The sequence below is a fragment of the Mus caroli genome, unplaced genomic scaffold, assembly GCF_978045245.1.
Source record: "Mus caroli unplaced genomic scaffold, Mus_caroli_1 scaffold_3, whole genome shotgun sequence".
Lineage (NCBI taxonomy): Eukaryota > Metazoa > Chordata > Mammalia > Rodentia > Muridae > Mus > Mus caroli.
Genome location: NW_028227258.1, coordinates 20,444,922 through 20,467,310, shown reverse-complemented (window position 1 = coordinate 20,467,310; position 22,389 = coordinate 20,444,922). Strand labels below are relative to the sequence as shown.

At 37.1% G+C, this 22,389-nt stretch overlaps 1 protein-coding gene across 1 annotated transcript in view; it reads left to right on the top strand.

Moving 5' to 3' along the window:
* The window catches only part of Stpg2 (sperm tail PG-rich repeat containing 2), a 504,085-nt gene that overhangs the window by 326,210 nt on the left and 155,486 nt on the right, over nucleotides 1-22,389 (top strand). The window contains exon 12 of the mRNA XM_021158500.3: nucleotides 11,478-11,596. Coding sequence (XP_021014159.1) covers nucleotides 11,478-11,596 — 119 coding nt within the window. The remainder of the gene's footprint in view (nucleotides 1-11,477; nucleotides 11,597-22,389) is intronic.

The window sequence follows — 22,389 nt, the reverse complement described above, 5'->3', positions numbered from 1 at the left end:
ATATTTGGGCAATTCTGATGCTTGTGGTTTATGAACTATGTTTTAAGAGAGCTAGGTTAAAATGCATAAGGCAAAATATGAATACCTTCATTTTCAATACCTGACATTTAATGCTATGAAGTAAGTTCAGGTATATGAGTGTTTGTAATATATAAGTCCGTGGACTAAGGGTATGATGCACAATAAGAAACTCTTTAACTATTTGAAAGAAAATATGAAATAAAAATCCTACTGCTGTTAGTGTTGGTTGATCCAAACCTGTAGAATTTGAGAAGAAACCTTGGAAGAACATTTATGGAATTCTCATGATAGTTATAGGGAGGGATTTTCATTCTGAACCAAATAAAGAAAGGCATGAGAGAGGTATTACCAGGAATCTTGGGGAGGGTTATATATGATAACATAAAAACCTTTTAGGTATCCATCTTGAAGTGCTTGATATCATTAATGAAAATAATTAAAAAGACTCAAATGGAAGCCCAAGGACAGACAATTTGTTAGTATTTCAAAGAAAAACTCCTGGGAAAGTAAGCAGTCCATCTGGGAACTGTTGCCAGGGGTGGGGTGTGGGGTGGGAACATGGAGAAGAGAAGGAAGGAAGCTTTGCTATTTGAGAAATTCCTGCATGGAGGAATACTGCTACACGTGGGGATGTGGCATTAGAGAAGGAATACTGCTACATGTGGGGATGTGGCATTAGAGAAGGGATAAGGAAGCCCAAACCCTTGCCTGATTTAAAGACAATTTTGGCTTTTGCAATCATCTGAAAGAAAAATAAGAAAAGAAAAAGGAATTATTATACCCTTGGTGGATCCAGCCAACTCTCACGGCCCCTTGTATAGTGACTAATTCTTTTTTTTTTTTTTCCTTCAGGTTTTGATATGTTTCTTTTATTTGAAAAATACTTTTAGGGTACATTGAAAACAATATTTAGTTAGTTATGTTCCCAAAGCTCTTTAATTTTTGCAAATAATATTGGGTTTAGAAATAAAGTTCCCAAATGGAGAAGAAGCCCCATTTTAACTTTTAAAGTAAATTCTATGCACATTTACATGTGCTTAATTTTATTAAGTCTCTTGTATGTCCTTCATAAGATTCCTGTAGGACATCAGAAGCAATTTCTGTTTTTTATTAGATATTTTCTTCATTTACATTACAAATGCTATCCCCTTTTCTAGTTTCCTCTCTGAAAAATCCCCTATACCCTCCCCCTGCACCCCAATCCACCCACTCCTGCTTCCTGGCCCTGGCATTCCTCTGTACTTGGGCATAGAATTTTTGCAAGACCAAGGGTCTCTCCTCCCATTGATGGCCATCCTCTGCTACATTGTATATGCCAACAAGATTTTGTTGACAGGAGCCTGATATAGCTGTCTCTTGTGAGGCTATGCCAGTGCCAGGCAAATATAGAAGTGGATGTTCACAGTCATCTATTGGATGGAACACAGGGTCCCCAATGAAGGAACTAGAGAAAGTACCCAAGGAGCTGAAGGGGTCTGCAGCCCTATAGGAGGAACAACAATATGAACTAACCAGTACCCCCAGAACTTGTGTCTCTAGTGCAAATGACTAACTCTTAACCAGAAGGAGACAAAGGCCTGTTCCACCTACCTGTAGATTCTGTTCTTTACTATAACAGTGGACTGTGGCCCTTTATTCCATTTCAGCATGCTCAGGGAATCACAGTCAGTGCAGAGCACTGTTCTGTGAAGAAAAGGTCTTATTCATACCTAAAGCTGCACATAGGTTTTGACCAAAAAGGAGCACAAAGCTTACTGAGATACTTGAAAATCCTAAGTTAACCATGTGCTTGATTACACCTATAGGTCAGGCCAGACTCAAACTCAATGATTCTTTTGATGATAGGCATGTACCACCATATTCATTAAAAAAAAATAGATGACATCAAAGCACAAAGGTTATTGTATCTTTTTTTAATTTATAATTTTTTTGCTTTCTATGCAAGTTTTTTTTTTAATTTATGCAACAAATTAAGTTTTTACATTTGCTTAATTGCCATTCAATAAGTTTCCCTTTCCCTCTCAGCAGCGTGTCTAGCTTTATGCAGAGCTGAGAAAATTATAGTTACAATGGAAAACTCTCTCATTTTCTTTTGTGTTTGTTTTAAATCATAACTCATGTATGATATTTTAAATGGTTTAATTAGCTTAATCTAATATTTCCATTATTCTAAGATTAAAGCTGGTATTTCCCTTTAAAGAATAGAATTTGCCTGATCTCTGACATGATATGTCTCACAAGGATGGAAAGTATTACTTTGACCTTTATATATAACATTCTCAGAGATGAAAACATTATTGAAAACTAAGCTTTGCTAACTGAGACCGAACTGAGCGAGTATTGATGTGATAGTGATCCAAGAACACTGTGATCATGTTGAGACTTATTTTATTTTTCATTAGATAATTTTCTTGACTGCAAATTTAATTTTGCCTATGAATTTAAAAAATGAGCAATTGAATATAAACCCAAAATTTGCTCAGTTGGGTCTTCTATTTACCTTGAGGAAAATTTTAATGCTTGAAATTTGTGAAATTTGATCAAATTGTTCACTTATTAATCAAAACCATTCATAATTTGCATATTTATGGACTGCCACACAGTGGGTTTTAAATCAAAGATGTTTTTCCTTCCATTGGTTTCCTATAATTCATAATGGAATGCTGGGTTGTAATGCTTATATCCTGGAGTCTAATGAAATTTGAAAACAAAGTACTTATATTACCAGAAAATAAGAAAAATCCTTATTTTAGAAGCAGTTTAAAAAGATATTTTACAGGGCTGATAGATGCACATTTTGATAAGTGTACACTGTAAAGACATACAAATAGACAGCCATTGCTGACTGAAGCTTTATGTCAACGAAGCTAAATCCACATGATTGTATGTTTATATATCAGAGCAGTGACAACTCTATTGCTTAATCAATTTGAAGAACAGTGTTTAACAGGAGCATGGTTTAGGTATACTAATTCTGTAATCTGTTTAGTTTGGAGTATACTATAATATTCCATATCTTAAAGACCTTTGAAAGGGATTTCCTGATGCTCTGTAATAACTTTAAACTGTGGCGCACTCCCAGCACTCGGGAGGCAGAGGCAGGCGGATTTCTGAGTTCGAGGCCAGCCTGGTCTACAAAGTGAGTTCCAGGACAGCCAGGGCTATACAGAGAAACCCTGTCTCGAAAAACAAAAAAACAAAAAAAACAAAACAAACAAAAAAAAGATGTAAATATTCAATATTTAAGGAAGTATTTAAAGAATCATTATCTTTATGCCTTCTGTCTTTGAATATGTAACAGTTCTGAGCAGGAGACATGTCTTATTCATTAAAGTTTGAAACCTGCAACCAACAGAATATGCGTGCAACGTTAGTTTGAGTTTGGACAGAGAAGTTAATGAGATAGTAAACAAAGACATAAGAAATTTACTTAAAATATATGTAGATGTAGACTGCATTTTTTTTTCAGTATCTGCAAGTTCAGTTTAATATGATACCACAGTTCACAATCTGAAGTGCCATTGAATCAAATTGAAGCTTAGATACAGTAAAAAAACGGCCAATCAAACATGTCCCAAGTACTGATGGTGTGCTTGGTGGCCTCATCATTTTGTCTTTAATATTCTTTCATTTGTAAAACCAAATAATGAAGTCACTGTGAGAAACTAAGGTGTATAAAATATGAACTCTGTAATTGGTATTTTAAAGCCATGCTACTCAAATAAGCAATTTTCTCATTTTTTTTAAATTCATAAAACTGTGTCCATACATGGAATCTTTACTTTTAAGTGAGTTTCTGTCATTTTACAGGACAAGGAGTTCATTATTCGTAAGAATGATTTCATGATTTCTAAATTTTGACTCAGTATGGAGACAGCCATTTTTTAAATCAATGATTTGCAGCTTTATATAGAAGTGGTTATTTTAGAGTCCACTCTTATGTTCTGAAATGGCCACACTGAAGGGCTGTGAGCACAGATTTTATTTTAGATTACTCAGTGTTTCTGTTCCTTCTGTTTTTGCCCCGTGGCATTGGGTGACATTTCATAGAGACTGAATTGGCAGAGGGCTGGAAAATATGTAATTATAAGAATCACCTGCTATGGAATTTCCTATTATATACCAGTCAGGATTCAGGCAGACTTTTCATAGGTGTTGGATGAGAAGTTTTCCTCTTCTAAAACCTGTGATTAAAATGTGGCATTTTGGTATATAAATAGGAGATGGATTCTGCATAATCCAGCTGTGAATCAGAGCTGGTGTAATGATGTAAGTCTTTGACCTGTATCATATGAGCCAAAGTCTACAGAACTGGAAATACATTTTAAGACTAAGTGGAATAAACCTTTTTAATACTCTGTAGCTTAAATGCAAGAAAATGAATAATGAAATATTTTTGTTACTTAACGTTCCTCAAAGAAATTCCAACAAAAGAAAATAATCTACTGAATTATACTTGAAGAATTTATTCTGTGTATCTGTATGTATGCATGTATACAGAATGCATCCATATATGTGCAGAATATATAAAGACTCTGTATAGCAATTAGCAAACATGCTTATCTATTGTTGTAGCATAGTAGTAAGTGCTGAAGATAGACTAAGTTCCTTCATAACTGGAAATAAAATGTCTCAATAAAATAATGTTTTAATTACGTGGTAGCAGGATTTTCTTTCCTGGTCCAATCTATTTGGTGTTCTGTAAACTTCTTTTACATGTACAACTATCTATTTTTTTGGGTTAGGCAAGTTTTCTTCTGTGATTTTGTTGAAGATAATAGTCTTACCTGTTGCATTAACCTTTGTCAATCAAGGTCAATACAGTTGCAATCGTCAATCAACCAACTGGAATTAAACAGTTTTCAATGGCAGTTCTTCTCTGGTTCCTGCAGCAATACATGCATTTTTCTATGTATAGTTGAATTTGTATATGAAACCCTGTCACAAGAAATTTTGTTTAAATATATATTTGTTATTCTACTTCATTTTAGTTCCATACAAATTATATTATTCTAGAGTCAATTATACTATTACTCTATAGTAAGAAGAGATATGTTAAAATACATGTGCCTTAGTAGGTTATTATCCATTAGCTTTCTACAATGATGTTTTGATAACTGTTAATTCAGTTGATATGGAGTGTTTGAACTAGAGCCTGGATGTCTTCTCCAAATTTTGAAATGTTGTATTACAATGAAAAAAAAGATTAAAATGATTCATATGAATGCATTAATTATAAAAGCTTCTAGACTTGAAAGAATAAGGATTGCTTGCTCACAAATATATAATTTTGAAAGAATGTTGGCTAGAGATACAGAGGCATTATTACATTTATATTTCACTAATGTCTTTGTATTTACTTTACTATATCACTGCATATGTTCACTGAGCATATTCTAAGCCCTGAATTATTTTATATTTCTGAAGTGTCTCTTGAATTTCCCTGTTGTAATTTCAGTCATCACTACTGTCCTGAAATATTTCTCACATGTATGGCAAGGAAGTGTTCCATTAAGTCTGTCCTCTTGAAGTGTTTGACTTCATAGAACTCTTTCTTGAAACACAGGACTTGGCATGGGGCAGACATTTTGAATATTGGCTAATAATGGACTATGAGTGGAGCAAATTGACCCGTCTATAGTTACACTATTAAGTTGTATCAATCTGTAGGATGGGCTGTAGTGCTCTGAACTTCTACTGCAGATAACCCCAGAGACACTGTCACAGATATGTGTTCTGTACTTCACTCCACAGCTCTGCCTCCCTCCCAGGAGGTCTGCTTTAACCTGAGATACACAAGTGAGACCTCACCCCCACCCCAATCCCACTGCTGTTGGGACCCCAGCAAGCACAGCAGCAGTGTGGACTCTGCCCTGCCATGTCCATTGGAAGAAGCTCCATCCTCCTTCCAATCAGCACCTAAGTCACTGATCAGTGAGCTACTCCCCACCCCACAGCTCCACCTGTCTCCTGGGATGCCTGCTCCAACCTGGGACACCCAGATCAACTAACACCATAGACAACCAGGTTGCAAAAGGCAAGTGCAAGAATTAACAGAAGCCAATGCAACATGGTACCATCAGAACCCAACTGTCTTACTACAACAAGCGTTTGATATCCTAACATATCTGAAGAGCAAAATTCTGGCCTTAAATCTCATCTCATGAAGATTATAGAGGCCTTTAAAGAGAATATAAATAATTCCCTTAAAGAAACACAAGAAAACACAACCAAACATCCCTCAAATAGTAAACAAATAAATTCCTTAAAGAAAAACAGGAAAATAAAATCAAATAGGCAAAGGAAATGAATAAAACAGTCCAATAACTAAAAATGGAAATAGAAGCAATAAAGAAAACATAAATGGAGACAACCCTGGAGATGGAAAACCTAGGAGAGAACAGGAAATACAGATCTAAACATTACTAACAGAATACAAAAGATGGAAGAGAGAATCTCAGATGTAGAAGATATTACAGAATAACAGATATATCAGTCAAAGAAAATGCCAAATATAAAATGTTCCTAACTCAAAACACCCAGGAAATTTGGGACTATGAAAATACCAAACCTAAAAAGTTAGGAATAGGAGAGGATTCCCAGTTCAAAGGACTAGAAAACATCTTCAACAAAATCACGGAAGAAAACTTGCCTAACCCAAAGAAATAGATAGTTTTACATGTAAAAGAAGTTTACAGAACACCAAATAGATTGGACCAGGAAAGAAAATCCTGCTACCACATAATATCAAAATACTAAGTGTACAGAATAAAGAAAGAATAATAAAGTTGCAAGGGAAGAAGGCCAAGTAACATATAAAGGCAAATGTATCAGAATTACACCTGAATTCTCAAAAGAAACTCTAAATGCCAGAAGATCCTGAACAGTTGTTGAGCAGATCCTAAGATACCACAGATGCCAGCCCAGACCAATATATCCAGCAAAACTCTCACTCACCATAGCTGGAGAAACTAAGATATGCTGCAACAAAACCAAATTTAAACAAAATATTTCTACTAATCCAGCCCTACAGAGAATACTAGAAGGAAAACTCCAACACAAGGTGAATAACTACACCCAAGATAAAACAAGAAATTAATCATCTCACAGTAAAACTTACAAGAGACTCTGACTCTCTCTCTCTCTCTCTCTCTCTCTCTCTCTCTCTCTCTCTCTCTCTCTCTCTCTCTCTCTCACACACACACACACACACACACACAGTAACACCTCTAACATTGAAATCACAATCATTGGTCATTAATATTTCTCAATATCAGTGGACTCAATTCCCTAATAAAAAGACATAGGCTAACAGATTGGATACACAAATGGACTCTATCATTCTGCTGCATACAAGAAACACAGATAGACAGTAGATCAGAGTAAAGGGCTATAAAAAGGCTTTCCAAGCAAATGGATCCAAGAAACAAGCTGGAGTAGCCATTCTAATATCTAGTAAAATAAACTTTCAACCAAAAGTTATCAAAAGAGATGGGGAAAGAGACTTCATATTCATCAAAGGCAAAGTCCACAAAATGATTTTTCTGAACATCTATGCACCAAATGCAAGGATACACACATTTGTAAAAGAAACTTTACTAACTCTCAAATCACACCTTAATCCATCCCCACATGATAATAGTGGGAGAATTTAGCAAACAGATGCTTGGAATGAAATGTATATAACAGATACCTTCAGAACTTTTCACACACACACACACACACACACACACACCCCGCCGCAAACAATACACCTTCTTCTCAGCACCTCACAGAACCTTCTCCAAAATTGACTATATAATTGGGCACACAGGAAGCCCTATAGGTACAAGAAGATTCAAATAATGCTGTGCATTCTATCAGATCACCACAGATTAAGGCTAGACTTCAACAACAGAAACATCAGAAAGCCCACATACTTATGGAAACTGAATAACTCTCTACTCAATAACTTAGTCAGGGAAGAAATAAATAAAGACTTTCTAAAATTCAATGAAAATGAAAGCCCAACATATCCAAACTTATGGGACACAATGAAAGCAGTGCCTTGTGGAAAGTTCATAGCAGTAAGTACCTTCATACAAATTTTGAAGAAATCTCATACTAGCAACTTAACAGCATGCTAGGAAGCTCTAGAACAAAAAGATGTGAACAAACCCAAGAGGATTAGATGACAGGAAATAATCAAACTCAGGTCTGCAATCAATCAATTAGAAAGAAAGAGCACAATAGAAAGGGTCAACAAAACCAAGAGCTGGTTCTTTGACAAAATCTGAACTCAGTAAACTCAGAGATAGTATCTAAATTAATAAAATCAGAAATAAAAAGAAAGACATAACAACAGAAACTGAGGAGAATTACATCTTACTTCAACAGCCTATAATCTACAAAACAGGAAAATCTAAATGAAATTGATTTTATTTTTAGAAATATACATCACTCACCAAAGTTAGATCAAGATAAGGTAAACTATCTAAACAGTCCCATAAACCCAAGGAAATAGAAGTACTCATTAAAAATCTCCCAAACAAAACCACCCAGGGCCAGATGGTTTTAGTGCAGAATTCTACCAGACTTTCTAAGAAGTCTTAGAAATTATTTAGCTAATACCAAAGCTTCTCAAACAATTCCACAAAATAGAAACAAAAGGAACACTACTTGATTTATTCTATAAGGCCTGATATCTAAACTACCCAAAGGCTCAACAAGAGAACTTAAATCCAATTTCACCTATGAAGATCAATGCAAAAATACTCAATGAATTATTGCAAACTGAATCCAGGAACACATCAAAAACACCATTCACCATAGTCAAGTAGGTTTAATCTCAGGGATGCAGGAGTGGTTCAATAAACAAAAATTCTGCCTCCCCAAACAAACTGAAAGAAAAGAAATCACATGATCATCTTAGTAATGCTGAAAAAGTCTTCAACAGAATTCAATGTTAAAAGTCACGGAGAGATCAAGGATGCAAGGCACATACTCAAACATAACAAAAACAATGTGTAGCAAGCCAATAGCCAATATCAAATTAAGTGGAGAGAAATTTGAACAATCCCAGCTGCTTCAGGAACAAGACCAGGCTGCCCAATCACTCCCTATCTATTCAATATAGTACTAGAGCAATAGGAGAGCAAAAGGAGACCAAGGGGATACAATTAGAAAGGGGGAAGTTGAGGTATGTATTTGCTAATGATATGATAGTATATATAAGCTATCTTCAGAGTTTTACCAGATAGCTCCTACAGCTGATAAACAACTTCAGCAAAATGGCTAGATAATAATTATCTCAATTTATACAAATGATAAATGGGCAGAGAAAAAAATTAGGAAAACAACACCCTTCACAATATCCACAAATAATAAATATAAAATATCTTGGTGAAACTCTAACAAAGCAAGAGAAAGATCTATGTTAGAAGAACTTCAAGGCCTTGAAGAAAGAAATGGAAGGTATCAGAAGATGGATAGATCTCCCAGGCTCATGTCATGGTAGGATTAACATAGTGAAAATTCGCCATCTTACCAAAAGCAATGTACAGGTGCAATGCAATCCTCATCAAAATTCCAATACAAATTTTACAGACCTTTAAAAGCAATTCTCAAATTCATATGGAGAAACAAAAACCAAACCAAACCAAACCAAAAAACACCCAGGATAACCAATATAATGCTGAACAATAAAAGAATTTCTGGAGAAGAGACTAGAGGTCCAGAGTGCCAGGAGAATGAAGTTAAGTAGTTCCAGAGACTTGGGATGGGGGAGGCTCCCGGTACTCAATGCAGGTGACCTTAGCCAAACTGCCTAACGGTGGTGGCATGGAATGTGAAGAGGTTACCCCCTGTAGCCAGGCAGGACCTCCAGTGGAGGGATAGGATTACCAACCCACCCACAAGACTTTTGACCCAAAATTTGTCCTATCTAAAAGAAATGCAGGAACCAAGATGGAGCAGAGACTAAAGGAATAGCCAACCAAGAACTGGCCCAACTTGAAACCCATCTCATCGGAAAGCACCAATCCCTGACATTATTAATGATATTTTTATGCTTGGAGACAGGAGTCTAGCATAACTGTCCTCTGAGAGGCTCTACCCTTTAGCTGACTAGAACAGATGCAGATACCCACCACAAAACATTGGACAGAAGTCAGAGACTTTCATGGAAAAGTTGGGGGAAGGATTGAAGGTCCTGAAAGCGATGGGAATCCCATAGGAAGACCAACATAGTCAAGTAATCTGGACCCTTGAGAGCTGTCAAAGCCTGAGCCAACAACCAAAGAACATACACTGGCTGGAATTAGGCCTACAGCAAATACATAGCAAATGCAACTCAGTTTCCATGTGGGTCCCCCAACAACTGGAGTGGAGGCTTTCCCTAAAACTGTAGTCTGTCTGTGGTTTAAGTTCCTCCACAGGGCTGTCTTGTCTGGCCTCTGTGGGAGAGTATGTGCCCAATCAGGCAGAGAGTATGTGCCTACATAGGTGGTCTCCACCCTCTCAGAGGAGAAGGGGATGGGAAATGGGGTTAGGGACTCTGTGAAGCAGGAGCTGGGAGTAGGGGCAGTTTGGGGGATATAAATAAATAAATAAACAAATAAAGTCATATAAATTTTATCACAATCTGTGCACATGATTCTCTTTGTCTTTCTCTTCACTCTTCTTTTCTTCTGTTGGTCTCTTAACCTTTCTTCTCATGCATTTCTCCTACGTGATTCACTGGATTCTTGGCCTCCACATCAGTGTCCTACTGAACTTTGTCTTTTTGATATTATTACGTGGATACATTTACACCGTTCATGCATAACTCATTTTTAGTAAACTCATTATATTCCTCTTTACTGTCTTCCTTCCATGCTTTCCTTGTTTTGGTCATTTGGGGGGGGGGGTAAGATTACTATTTTCATAGATTCCCTATATCTTTTTGTTTTCTCCATTGAAAAAAGATCCTCCCTCCCTCCCTCCCTCCCTCCCTCCCTCCCTCCCTCCCTCCCTCCCTCCCTCCCTCCCTCCCTTCCTTCCTTACTTTTTTTCTTTCTTCTTTTTGTGTATTCTGGTAGAAGCCAGAAGATTAGATTCCCTGGAGTTGGAATTACAGGCATAACCTATTGTCTGTTTCTTTGAACCTTCTTAATCCTTCTAAATAAGCTGCCATGACCCCTCACTGAATAGAAATCAATATTTGGGAAATAAATGGTGAAGTATATTTTTTATGATGTCTATCTTGAGGAAGTAGTTTTGTCTTCTTTTTGGAAATTGTTTTTATAATGCACTTAAAAACTGAACAAGTAGACATCATTTTATGCTTTTCATGGTTCAAAGTCCTTAACTTTTTAGATAAACTACAGAACACATGTTTCTTATTTTCTAAGTTATGAACAAAAACCTAAGGGTAATAGATAACTAACTAAAGCCAGTAAGTTTAAATCTACTTTAAATTTATGATTCTTTTCTCTTAGGACCTGCAACATACAGTCCTGTTTTAATGAAGTCTGGTGCCATAATCTCATTCGTTAAAGGACCAAAGCGTTTTCAAGAGTTTCATGACGAGTTTTCTCCGGGCCCTACGACATATGAGGTTTGTCAAACTTTTCTCTCAGCCATGACATGAACTGATTTATTTCTAGAAAGTACAGAGCATATGTACATTGAGTTCTTCTTACTCGTTTATTGATATTATTGATAAATTATTATGATAAATAAATCTTACTTGAGTAAGATACTTTTGAAGTTGTATTTTGACATTTAAAGAAAAACTATTGAAGAATTATAAAAAAGTATTTGGATGTTTTCTACTTTTAAAAATGTATATTTATATATTTAATATTTTAATATATGTCATTTGCCTTCATAAGTCTTCCAAAATGAGGCTTTCTGATATTATGGCTTAAGTCTGTATAAAATAGTGGTTATTGTGCTCATATTAGGTCTTTACAATATTTTGAGTGTATTTTGTAGGATATTTGATGAGCACTTGTAAGTTCCAGTACATATTAAGTGGCTTAAGGCTTCCTGATATGGCTGATGGTAAATGAATCTTAACAAGGCTTGGATGGAGAGGTGTTAGCAAGACTGAGGCTGAGACAACTTTACTGCAAGCAATCAGACTTTTTATACCCTTACCAGAAACAAAGTATAATCGTGATTGCCAAGATACAATGATGTTTTTCAAGCTATGCTGGGTATACAGGATTGAGCTTCTGTGTGGTTTGTTGGTTTCTGGGGAACATGAAGAATCAAAAGGTGGCATGAATGCTTTGCTGCCTGAAGGAGTGCCTTGGTATCTCTGGAACTGAATGGCACACTGCCCCAGGAGCCATGGGCTCTGTCTCTCCAGGTAGCTAGACCAGACCAACTCCATAATTCCCCACAAGCACTAGCATTAGTTATTCATGGGTTTGGTATGGGATCCTCTTGTGCTTCATTCAAAGTCTTTTTTCTAGTGGAATGAATTCAGTAGCTCCTATAGGCTTTGTTGCAACCCAAACACAAACACTCCCTCTGACTTTGTGCTCCAGTTTTAGTGGCAATGAGTCACACTTGATCCTTCCTGGGTCTTTTTTTTTTTTTTTTTTTTAAATCAAAATGATGTTCTTGCAGGGAGTAAATCCTTTCAGCTAACATTTATGTCCAGTTTATAAATATTTTATTGAGAGTGTTTAATATCACATTACTTGACAGGTAAGTCCTTTTTCTTGTATTTATAAGCTTTTCCGGGATACTTGACATTTCCTTTGCGCCTTTCTTCCTCTGCTCTGCTCTTTGGTATTTTGGGTTAATCATAATACACCGTGACTTCTTATTCTATTCATATTCTCTTTGGTCCACTGTAATAGTGACTTTTGCAGTGTATACACACACACACACACACACACACACATTTATTTTTTTTTGGAATAGGGTTTTTCCTTGTCCTGGAACATGCTATGTAGACAAGGCTGGCCTTGAACTCACAAAGATTCACCTGCCTCTGCTTCCCAAGTGCTGGGATTAAACGCATGCACCACCACCGCATGTCTGCACTTTCTATGTTTTAATGATGTTAAATTTTTATTGAATATTTTATTTATTCACATTTCAAATGTTATCCACTTTCTTGGTTTCTTCTCCACACCCTTCATCTCAGCCCCTCCACCTGCTTCTATGAGGATGCTTCCCCACCCACCAATCCACTCCTGCCTCACTGCCCTAGCATTCCCCTACACTGGGGCATCGAACCTTCCCAGGACCAAGGGCCTCCCTCCCACTGATGCCAGATATGGCTCTGCTACATACGTGGCTGGAGCCACATGTCCCTCCATGTGTACTGTTTCATTGGTGGTTTAGTCCCTGGGAGCTCTGGGGGATATGATTGGCTGATATTGTTGTTCTTCTTATGGTGTTGCAATCCTCTTCAGCTCCTTCAGTCCTTTGCCTAGTTCTTCCATTTGGGTCCCAGTCCTCAGTCCAATGGTTGGCTGCAAGCATCCACCTTTGTATTTGTCAGGCTCTAGCAGAGCCTCTCAGGAGACAGTTATATCAGGCTCCTATCAGCAAGTACTTGTTGGCATCAGCGATAGTGTCTGGGTTTGGTATCTGTATATGGGATGAATTCCTAGGTGGCAGTCTCTGGATGGCCTTTCCTTCAGTCTCTTCTCTTTTCTTTGTTTTTATGTTTCCTTGAGCAGTTCTTGGTTAAAATTTTGGAGAAGGGTGGGTGGCCCCATCCCTCAACCTTGCCTAACCTCTGGCTATGGTCTCTACAGGTTTTCTCTCCCCTTTGTTTGGTATTTCAGCTAATGTCATCCTGTTGGGTCCTGGGAGCCTCTTCCTTTCCTGGCCTATGGGACTTTCTGGTGGCTACCCGCAGTGGCACAGGCCAGGAGGATTTGCTGAAGGAGGCAGAGGCAGGAGGATCTGGATTTTGAGGCCACTCTGTGATACATGATGTTAATTTTTACCCTTTTTTTTCTTTCTAATGTAGGGCTTCTTTAAGGTATTTTGTTGTTGTTGTTTTGTTTTGGGGGGGTTGTTTTTTTCTTGTTTGCTATTTTATGTGTAAGGCTCCTGTTTTGGTGATATGGTCTTTATGCTTTTGATTTATCTATCCATTTCTGAACGCTAAGCTCACTTGTTTGATTTTCTTTAAGAGGAGACTGTGTTTCATTTCCTTAAGACCTCAAGTATGTCATGCTTTCTGCTCCTGCCTGGTGAGAACTTGCTTAGTTTGTTTGATATTTCTCTAAGTGTGACTTGATGCTTTTCTCTTTGTCATGGATTTACAGCTTCTGTGTATACTGTACCTACAAGATGACCTGTTGTCTGAATGTAATTAAGATTGTTTGTGCTTTGTGAACTCACATGCCTATATTTTTCCCATTGTTTGAGCAATTTTCTATTATTATTTAATTAAATTGATTTCCTAATTCTGTTCCTTTCCTTTCTTTTTGTATCATTAGAAATGAAAATATTTACTCAATGGTATCTCATAAGAATTTCTTTATTAGTTTCTTGTATGTCATTCATTCATAAGGATTATGTCTCAAGACTAGTCACCTGCCATATAACCCATTCCCTAATTTTCTCCCTGAGGTTAAAATTTCAACATATAACTTGACAGTGCAGTGGGCTGAGGTTGCTTAAAATTAGAGCTATGGAAAATTAATTTTCTAGATAGCTTGAGAGTCTGTATTAGTTTCAAAGTATCACTTTGAAGAAGTAAGGAGATATTCAGTGCATGTCTACACTGCTGCTCTAGGTAAACCTGCTCCATTTTCCATGTTTAGAATTATGTATGTTAGTAAACATATTATAAAATTAGAAATATGTATGTTAGTATACAATTATATTATAAAATGAGGTTCACTGCTTAAAGATGGAAGAGAAAAATTTAAAGTTAAATGTATGGAAAAGTTAGTTTTATTGCATTATAAGAAAACTGACAATAAATCTTAATTAAATTAATTAACTTAATCTGCAAAAAAGATAAATACTATCACAACTATAAATGCAAGAGGTATTTGTTGTAGGACTTGACTATAGGAGGGCCGATAAGTTACCATTATTATTTTATTATTATTACTTTTATCTTATGGGTATACCAGTTCATTCCTACCTTATAAGTATTCACTCTGTTTAATCTAGCCTCTGGAAATCTAAACCCAAAACCATAAAATATGTTCCTTGGGTGCTATAGCAATCTGGTAAAATATGTGAATGTTTAATCATAAAAAGATATTTGGAGTTTTGTGAATAGATGAGGCATGCAAAGATGTGTTGAGTAAGGAAGTCAGACAAAAGGAATCAATAAAATACTCTACAATATATTTTTATAAATTATGAAAATGTTATGGGAGATTTCTTTTTAGATAAGCTAAAATTGACAGAGAAAAATAAAACACTGTATACAAATTCAATGAATCACCAAAATAGAGAAAATTCTTGGCAAGCTATTGTTTTCCTTTGTATTTAAATAAAATGAATTTGAACTTGTATGTGCATAAGGATGTGAAAGTTCAAATACTGTTTGTCTCTTCTCTGAATTATAGACACTGAAGATTTCTGAGTTCAATTTGTTATTAGATATTAGAAAATGCTGAGAGTTATGGTAATATGAATTAAACTAAACTAAAATTTAATTCTTAATTAAAATGGCTCTCTTCAATAGCTTTCTGATAAATTTCAAATAAATAGTAATAGAGAGCACACATACATGCATCCACACATGATTTTGATATCAAATAAAGCATAGTTCCAAGAATGTTTCCCAAAATATATGTGTTAATCTGTGCAAAAATTGTTTAATAACATTTTAAATAGAAGTAGTCATCAAAAATCACCCAAACAAAAAAATGCCCAGGGCCAGATTTTATTTTTTTTATACAGAATTCTACCAGATTTTAAAAGAAGAGCTAAAACTAAAAACTCCTCATACAATTCCACAAAAAAAGAAAGAGAAGGAACACTGCCTAATTTATTCTATAAGGCACAGTTTCTCTGATATCTAAACTACACAAAGGCTAAACAAGAAAAGAGAATTTCAATTCAATGTCGCTTATGAAGATCGACAGAAATATACTCAATAAATTCTCACAAACTGAATCCAAGAACGCATTAAAAATACCATTCACCATAATCAAGTAGATGTCATCTCAGGGATGCAGGAATGGTTCAATAAATGAAAATTCATCAACGTCTTCCCCTATATAAACAAACTCAAAGAAAAAAAATCACATGATCATTTCATTAGATGCTGAGAAAACATCTGACAAAATCCAACAGCCCTTCATGATAAAATTCTTGAAAAGATCACAAATTCAAGGCCCATACCTAACATAATAAAAGCAATATACAGCAAACCAGTAGCCAACATAAAACTAAATGGAGAGAAACTTGAAGCAATCCCACTAAAATCAGGGACTAGACAAGGCTGCCCAGTCTCTTCCCTACCTATTCCATATAGTATTCGAAGTCCTAGCTAGAGCAATTAGACAACAAAAGGAGGTCAAAGGGTCAAATTGGAAAGGAAGAAGTCAAACTATCACTGTTTCCAGATATGATAGTATACTTAAGTGACCCCAAAAATTCCACCAGAGAACTCCTAAATCTGATAAACAACTTCAGCAAAGTGGCTGGATATAAAATTAACTCAATCAAATCAGTAGCCTTCCTCTACTCAAAGGATAAACAGGCTGAAAAAGAAATTAAGGAAACGACACCTTTCACAATAGTCAGAAATAATATAAAATATCTTGGTGTGACTCTAACCTAGCAAGTAAAAGAGCTGTATAACAAGATCTTCATATCTCTGAAGAAAGAAATTGAAGAAGATCTCAGAAGATGGAAAGATCTCCCATCCTCATGGATTGGCAGGATTAATATAGTAAAAATGGCCATCTTGCTGAAAGCAATCTACATATTCAATGCAACCCCATCAAAATTTAAACTCAATTCTGCATAGAGTTAGAAAGAGCAATTTGCAAATTCATTTGGAATAACAGAAAACCCAGGATAGCTAAAACTATTCTCAACAATAAAAGAACTTCTGGTGGAATCACCATGCCTGACCTCAAGCTGTACTCCAGAGCAATAGTGATAAAAACTGTATGGTACTGGTACAGTGACAGACAGGTAGATCAATGGAATAGAATTGAAGATCCAAAAATGGACCCCAAACTTATGGTCACTTGATCTTTGACAAAGGAACTAAAACCATCCAGTAGAAAAAAGACAGCATTTTCAACAAATGGTGCTGGTTCAACTGGATGTCAGCATGCAGAAGAGTGCAAATTGATACATTATTATCTCTTTGTACAAAGTTCAAGTCCAAGTGGATCAAGAACCTCCACATAAAACCAGATATACTGAATCTAATAGAAGAGAAATTGGGGAATAGCTTTGAACAAATGGGCACAGGGGAATTTTTTCTGATCAGGACACCAATGCCTTATGTTCCAAGATCAAGAATTGACAAACAGGACCTCATAAAATTGCAAAGCTTCTCTAAGGCAAAGGACACTGTCAATATGACAAAATGGCAACCAACAGATTGGGAAAAGATCTTTACCAATACTACATCTGAGAGAGGGCTAATATCCAATATATACAAAGAACTCAAGAAGTTAGACTCCAGAGAAACAAATAACCCTATTAAAATGGGGTACAGAGCTAACCAAGGAATTCTCAACTGAGGAATATCAAATGGCCAAGAAGCACATAAAGAAATGTTCAACATCCTTAGTCATCAGGGAAATGCAAATCAAAATGACCCTGTGGTTCCACCTCACAATAGTCAGAATGGCTAAGATCAACAACTCAGGAGACAGCAGATGCTGGCAAGAATGTGGATAAAGAGGCACACTCCTCCATTTTTGGTGGGATTGCATGTTGGTAAAACCACTCTGGAAATCAATCTGGCAGTTCCTCAGAAAAGTGGACATGGCATTACCTGAGGACCCAGCTATACCACTCCTGGGCATATACCCAAAAGATGCTCCAACATATAACAAGGACACATGCTCCACTATGTTCATAGCAGCCTTATTTATAATATCCAGAAGCTGGAAAGATCTCAGATGTCCTTCTACAGAGGAATGGATACAGAAAATGTGGTACATTTACACAATGGATTATTACTTAGCAATTAAAAAGAATAACTTCATGAAATTCTTAGGCAAATGGATGGAACTATAAAATATCCTCCTGAGTGAGGTAACCCACTCAGAAAAGAACACATATGGTATGTACTCACTGACATTTGGATATTAGGCAAAAAGCTCAGAAAACCCACGATACCACTCACACACCATATTAAGCTCAAGAAGAAGGAAGACCAAAGTGTGGATACTTCAGTACTTCATATAAGGGGAACAAGTGGAGGGGTAACTGGGAAGTGGGATATCATTTGAGCTGTAAACCTATGGAATGATAAAAAAATAAAAGAAGGGGGAACAAAATACTCAAGGGAGGTAGAGGGTGAGAGGGACTTGGGTAGAAGAGAAGAGGGGGAGGGGAAAAGCAGGGGGCAGGATCAGGTATGGGAGAAGATTGGAGTGATATACAGAGGGTCAGGAAATCAAACAGAGGTGTGTAGCAATGTGGGATTGAGAACTGTGGGGTAGCCACCAGAAATTTCCGACGCCATGAAAGCAATAGGCTCCCAGGACCCAGTGGGGATGACATTGGCTGAAATGCCCAACAAAGGAGAGAGAAAACCTGTAGAGACCATATCCAGAAGTTAGGGAAGGTCCCTAGTTGAGGAATGGGGCTACCAGCTCATCTCCAAAATTTTAACCCAGAATTGCTCCTCTCTAAAGGAAATACATGGACAAAGAATAGAGCAGAGACTGAAGAAAAGGCCACCCAGAGACTGCTCCACCTGGGGATCCATCCCATATGCAGCCACCAAACCCAGATACTATTGTGGATGCCAATAAGAGCTTGTTGACAGGAGGCTGATATAGCTGTGTCCTAAGAGGCTCTGCCAGTGCCTGACAAATACTGAGGTGGATGCTCTCAGCCAACCATTGGCCTGAGCACAAGGTCCTCAATGGAGAAATTAGAGATAGGATAGAAGAGGTTTTTCAGCTCTATAGGAGGAAGAACAATATGAACCAACCAGTACCCCCTAGAGCTCACAGGAACTAAACCCCCAACCAGTGAGGACTCGGCTCCAGATACATATGTAGCAGAGGATGATCTTATCTGCCATCAGTGGGAGGGAGGCCCTTGGTCCTGCAGAGACTTGATCACTCAGTGTAAGGGAATGCCAGGGCAGTGTGGTTGGAGTGGGTGGGTGGGTGCATGGGGGAGCACCCTCATAAAAGCAGGAAGAGGGGGATGGGATAGGATATTTGCAGAGGGTAAACCAGAAGAGGATAACATTTGAAATGTAAATAAATAAAATATTCAGAAAAAGTAAGAAAGAGTCAATGAAATGGTATTTTTGCTTCTTTCTGAGTGATGCTGTGGCTAGTCTGCAAAAAGCCTATTCTTTTAAGAATCCTTTAACTGCCCCTTTGTTGTTGCTCCTGCTGGGTGCCACAGTCAGTTGGGTTATTTTTATAATTTAATGTTTTGTTTTGTTTAATTGAAAAATTAACAGGTGTATAGAATAGTGGTTAACATCAATGATTCAAAATTAGATGCCTGAATTCAAACCTTAGTTTTTCTACAAAACCCTATTTGTATGCCTCCAGGCAGTTTGCTGTAGGAGTTGCTACAGTCGCTGTTTCCTTTAACTCTATGCTGAGGGATGCGATAGCACATTCCTTAGAGTTATTAAAATTCAGTGAACTGGGAGAATATCGTTAGGTACAGAGTATATACTGTTATCATAAAATATAAAAGTTTGGAGCTGTGATGAAAGGATGGACCATCTAGAGACTACCGTATCCAGGGATCCATCCAATAATCAGCTTCTAAACGCAGACACCATTGCATACACTAGCAAGATTTTGCTGAAAGGACCCAAATATAGCTGTCTCTTGTGAGACTATGCAGGGGCCTAGCAAACACAGGAGTGGATGCTCACAGTCAGCTATTGGATGTATCACAGGGCTCCCAATGGAGAAGCTAGAGAAAGTACCCAAGGAGCTAAAGGGATCTGCAACCCTATAGTTGGAACAACATGATGAACTAACCAGTACCCCGGAGCTCTTGTCTCTAGCTGCATATGTATCGAAAGATGGCCTAGTCGGCCATCAATGGAAAGAGAGGCCCATTGGACTTGCAAACTTTATATGCCCCAATATAGGGGAATGCCAGGGCCAAAAGAATGGGAATGGGTGGGTAGGGAAGTGGGGGGCGCTATGGGGGACTTTTGGGATAGCATTGGGAAATGTAATTGAGGAAAATATGTAATAAAAAATATTAAAAATTAAAAAAAAGAGGTTAAAAAAAAAGAAAGGAGGAAAAAAAAGTTTGTTAAAACAAGGAAGTGTGAGGCGTATTTTTCAAAACAACGAAGAGCAAGATGTTAGTCACAGTGTAGGTACTTTTTCTGATGACAACAATTTTATAGTAATTAGCTTAATAATAGTCCAGGTAGATACAGTCAACAAAACACCTCCTAAGGCATTGCTGCTTTATGGTATACATTTTAAAATCGTTTTTTTTTTTTTTTGCTGTTATGTAACAGACACCTAAGTTTTAAAGAAACATAGAATGGTAGAAGCAGATAGTCTTGACAGTGAGAAAGCAGCATGAAAAACGTGCATAGGAGAATATGATATGTGAGTGATAGGAGCTGGAAGAACAAGTTCGTCACTGCACCTCGCTGTGTCTGGATAGCACCCTGCCATCCTGCTTTAATCCTGTGCAGACTTCTCAAAGGAAGATGGGAAGTGATGAAGGTCAGGAAAGCGGCTTAATCACAGAACCTACTTACCTCAGGGGTCCCTGTGCGCACTCAACTCCACATTTTAAACATTGTCCAGTTCTAGGCCTCTTTACTTTCTTTTGGCTGTAACCAGTCCTGATGTTTCCCTTCTTGTGCCTTTATTTCCTCCAAGAAACAAAGTTATAATAGTTGCTGTATTCCCAGTTATCACATGGGCAGCTTAACCTGAAACCCAATGTCAACAACTTAACAATGAATGTAAGTCACAAATAATCTGACTGAACAAAACATAGCACTATCAATGATTTTGAAAGAAAACAAGTCTTTGTATGATCAATTTATTAAGGCAAAATTCCGTTTATAATTGTGATTATGGTGACTACCTTAGTATTAGCTGAGTGGGAGAAGAAGATACAAGAAATGCCACAAACTCTCTACATGTTTGATTTGTAGTCTTCGTTGAGGGCATAACCTAATGGCTACAGGCATACCTCTCTCTATAAGACACCATTTTTAGGATGCACTTATTAGCTATATATGCTTAATGAACAGCATGGCTTCTTAATGGCTCCAATTAGAAAACTGAAAGTGGAAATCACTCTAAATATAAGTTTAAAATTACTTTTAAAATATGTATCAGTGAAAATGAATTTTACATATTGTTATTGAGATACTGCTTTTCAGTGTCTAGCATTCCATTTAGAATTTCTAGCTAATGGTGTTCACATATACAAAGCATTTGAACAAGTAGTTCTGTAACATTTCCTTGAAGAACAATATCTGATGGCATAAGTATCACACATGTGTATTTTTCATGATTTTTGTAAAGAAAATTATATGTTCATACTTTTAATGAGAACTAAATCAATTTCCCAATCTTCAAAAACCCATCGATTAAGACTAGCATGAAACTCAAGAAGAATGAAGACCAAAGTGTGGACACTGTGCCCCTTCTTAAAATTGGGAACAAAACACACATGGAAGGAGTTACAGAGACAAAGTTTGAAGCTGTGACGAAAGGATGGACCATCTAGAGACTGCCATATCCAGGGATCTACCCCATAATCAGCTTCCAAATGGTGACACCATTGCATACACTAGCAAGATTTTGCTGAAAGGACCCAAATATAGCTGTCTCTTGTGAGACTATGCCGGGGCCTAGCAAACACAGAAGTGGATACTCACAGTCAGCTATTGGATGGATCACAGGGCCCCCAATGGAGGAGCTAGAGAAAGTACCCAAGGAGCTAAAGGGAACTGCAACCCTATAGGTGGAACAACATTATAAACTAACCAGTACCCCGGAGCTCTTGACTCTAGCTGCATATGTATCAAAAGATGGCCTAGTTGGCCATCACTGGAAAGAGAGGCCCATTGGGCACACAAACTTTATATGCCCCAGTACAAGGGAACGCCAGGGCCAAAAAAATTGGAATGGGTGGGTAGGGAAGTGGGGGGGGGGGGAGGGTATGGGGGACTTTTGGGATAGCATTAGAAATGTAATTGCGGAAAATATGTAATAAAAAATATTAAAAATTAAAAAAGACTAGTCT